The 3,075-nt window shown below is 67.5% G+C and overlaps 1 protein-coding gene across 2 annotated transcripts in view; it reads left to right on the forward strand.

Moving 5' to 3' along the window:
- Window positions 1-3,075, forward strand: part of PPP1R12B (protein phosphatase 1, regulatory subunit 12B) — a 62,184-nt gene that overhangs the window by 56,573 nt on the left and 2,536 nt on the right. The window contains exons 24-25 of one of the 2 annotated variants that reach the window (XM_014533420.1): window positions 168-218; window positions 2,495-2,650. In XM_014533420.1, coding sequence (XP_014388906.1) covers window positions 168-218; window positions 2,495-2,629 — 186 coding nt within the window. In that variant the 3' untranslated portion in view covers window positions 2,630-2,650. The remainder of the gene's footprint in view (window positions 1-167; window positions 219-2,494; window positions 2,651-3,075) is intronic. The other variant, XM_005886359.2, reaches the window with a different exon arrangement.

A 3,075-nucleotide genomic window follows, 5' to 3' on the forward strand; every position in this document is an offset into this window, starting at 1 on the left:
GAAGTTGGGGGGGCGGGAGCTGTGGGTGGAGGTGCAGAGACAGTGCCAGGGAAGCAGGGCCGGCAGCCTCCTGGGCAGTTTGCCTGAGCCTTGACCCTGTTGGTCACTGGCGGCCCAGAGGCAGCATGGACTCCTGCTGAGACCACATGTGCATTGTCTGTTTACAGGAGCGGCGGGCCCTGGAGCGGAAGATGTCCGAGATGGAGGAGGAGATGAAGGTACGGGGAGGGTCCTCTGTGGGTTCCCCAGCTGAGCCCTGACCCAGCCCCTCGGGAGCCGCGCTGCCTCGGCTGCGGGGATGCTGGGGCAGGCGTGGGCTGACCTGTGGTTTCCTCAGGGGCTGGGTGGACAGGCGGCAGCTGCCCGGGCCTCAGGTAGGTGCCGCCGCCCTCCCGCCACAGCCCGCGCTGCACGACGTCGGGGTCTGTCCACACGGGCTTCCTGCCGGTGGTTCCCCGAGGCACTGCGCGATGTCGGGCTGCCTCAGGCCGAGGCCACACCTCACCTCGCTCACTGCCCCCCACCCCGCAGCAGCTGGGCCGGGCTGCTGGGCCTCCCGGAGGCTGGGAGCGCCACCCTGCGTGCATGACGCCAGCACCCGCCGCCGCTTAGCACGGCTCAGCTTCCCTCCGCGGGGTCCCTCACTCGGTGAGAGAGTGTTTGCCTGGTGCCCTGGCGGTGGGTGCCGTGCCCTGGCGTGTGGAGAGGTGCCTGTTGTCCGCTGGCTCACGGTCAATCTACTGAAAAGGCTTGTCAGGACCGGACAAGGTCTGTGCCTTTGGAGGCAGAAACTTCAGCCGCGTGAAGTTGGGGGGACTGGCCCGAGGGGTCTGCGAAGGCGCTTCTTGTGGACACAGCAGGTCGTAGCCGTGGCCAGCATCCGTCCAGTCTGGGACCTCGCCCAGCTGAAGCCAGGGGCTGTCTCTGCCGCGCACTCAGCTACGCAGGCGCTTGGGCCCCTGGTGTCGGCCAGAGCAGGTGCAGGGCGGCCTCCAGGGACCCTCAGTGGCGCCTGTTCTGACTCAGGCGAGTCGTGTAGAAAGCCCAGGGGACGGGAGCCGGGAGGTGGGAGCGGGACCACCCTGACCCCGGTCCTGGGAGGTGCAGGCGGGAGCTGCGCGGCCGCTCTTGTCTGGGCTGCGCCCGCCTCAGGCTCTGAGAAGCACCAGCCCTTCCCAGGTGCCTGCACGAGGGCCCGCAGCGTCCGCTCCTGGATTTACTGTTTTCTCTGGAAACACCCCATCCCCAGCCTGCCCAGTGCCTTCCCTCTGGAACGTTCCACAGGCGCCTCCCGCCTCCTGCTGAGTCCTCCAGACTCCCCCCACCCCTCACCCAGACCTGTGTGCAGGCGAGGCCGCGTGCAGGGAGGGAGGCCAGAGGCCGTGGGCCCACGCCAGCCTCAGAGGAGGGCAAGGCGGGACTTCCTGTTGGTTCTGACATGGTCCCTCCGCCCGTCCGTTGGGTGTGTCCGTGTGCAGCCCCGGAGCCTGCTCTGTCCTCCCTGCGGCCGGGGGGCGGCTGCCGGTCCTGGCCCTCCAGTGGCGACTTGGGGCTGCTCGGTGCCGACCGTTTCCCGAGCTGGCGTCCCTCGTGGGGACAGAGATTCCGTGTGTGGTCTGTGCTGTTTCCTTTTCTCTGTCCCCCTCATGCCTCTTTCATTTCCTCGCTCTTCCCCTCACCCTTCATCTCTGTCCTCATCTCTGGGGGTGGCAGACGCTCCTGTGTGGTCCTGGCGACCCTCCTGTGGCCCCTGCGGCCCACAGGTTCTGCCTGCCTCCACGCAGCCTCACATGCCAGTCCGTCCGCACCCAGGAGTGGCGGCCGTGGTCAGGCAGTGAGCAGGCCCTTACGTGTCCCAGGGGGTCCCGCAGCGCGAGGCCGGGATGTGGGGCTGTTCCTCGTGCACATGCACCCCCGACAGGAGCGTCAGCCCAGCGTGAGCTGATGGAGCTGGGGCGCCTGACCTCCACGAAGCCGACGGCCACTCGTAGGTCAGGACCGTCCACAGGACGTGTCCCTCCAGTTCTAGCAGCCGCTTCACCCGGAAAATACCTACTCAGGCTGCTCTTTACTTTAGAGAGAAAAGTCATGAGGTGAAGCAGGACCCAGACAGAGAAGCCGGAACAGGGGCTCCGGGGGAGACAGGGGGGCAGCACGGGCCTTGGCCTCACCGGGACACGCTGGGTCCCCATCTCCTGGCCATGACCATGGAGGGTCCCAGGCTGTGGCTCGACCGCACCCACAGCTCCGAGCCCGCGGGCCCAGCCACAGGGGTCGCCCTGAGAGCAAGCAGGTGGCTTTGGAGCCGAGCCGTGCGTGCGCATGGCTGCCTTCGCGGGGAGGGCAGGCTCCGCTTTCCTCCATCCCTGCTCCTCTCGTCTCCTTTCTCGCATGCGAACCAAGACTAACCGAGTCGTGTGGCCTCTGCCTGCTCTCATCTCCTGGTCTGTCTGTCTGTCTCTCTGTCTCTCTGTCGTGCCTCGTGTCCCTGCAGAACCTCCACCAGCTCAAACAGATCCAAACCCTGAAGCAGATGAACGCCCAGCTGCAGGCTGAGAACAGGGCGCTGGCCCGCGTGGTGGCCCGGCTCTCGGCGTCCATGGAGTCCGCGCAGTCCCAGGAGCTCTAGCCGCCGCGCCCTCCTCTGCAGGCAGGTCGCTCCCCTTGCTGCCGCTCGGGCTCATCCACCGGAGCCCATCAGGCGCTGTCAAGGCTGGTCGTGCAGACAAAGGAGCCAGGATGAGGCCTGTGGGACGGCCAGGTCAGGGAGGGCCTGCTGGCTGAGGTCTGTGCAGGAAGGTTGCCCGGAGACTGGACACGCCGTGGGTACGCACAGGTGTGCACGGGTCACGCCACGCAGGCCGCGCTGTCTCCATCCACCAGGTGCAGCCTGGTCCCCAGAGCAGTTGGGGGTTGGGCCTGGGGGTCACAGTGGGCGTGGGCTGCGGCATGTGCGTGCCTGGGCCCAGCCCCAAGGGGCCTGTGAAACCAGGGCTGAGACCATGGCCTTTTGGGGAGCACACAGAGCCTTCTCCGTCTAACCGGGGGCCGGCTGGGGGGCCGGCCTGGAGGCTG

This window comes from Myotis brandtii, unplaced genomic scaffold, assembly GCF_000412655.1.
Source record: "Myotis brandtii unplaced genomic scaffold, ASM41265v1 scaffold975, whole genome shotgun sequence".
Lineage (NCBI taxonomy): Eukaryota > Metazoa > Chordata > Mammalia > Chiroptera > Vespertilionidae > Myotis > Myotis brandtii.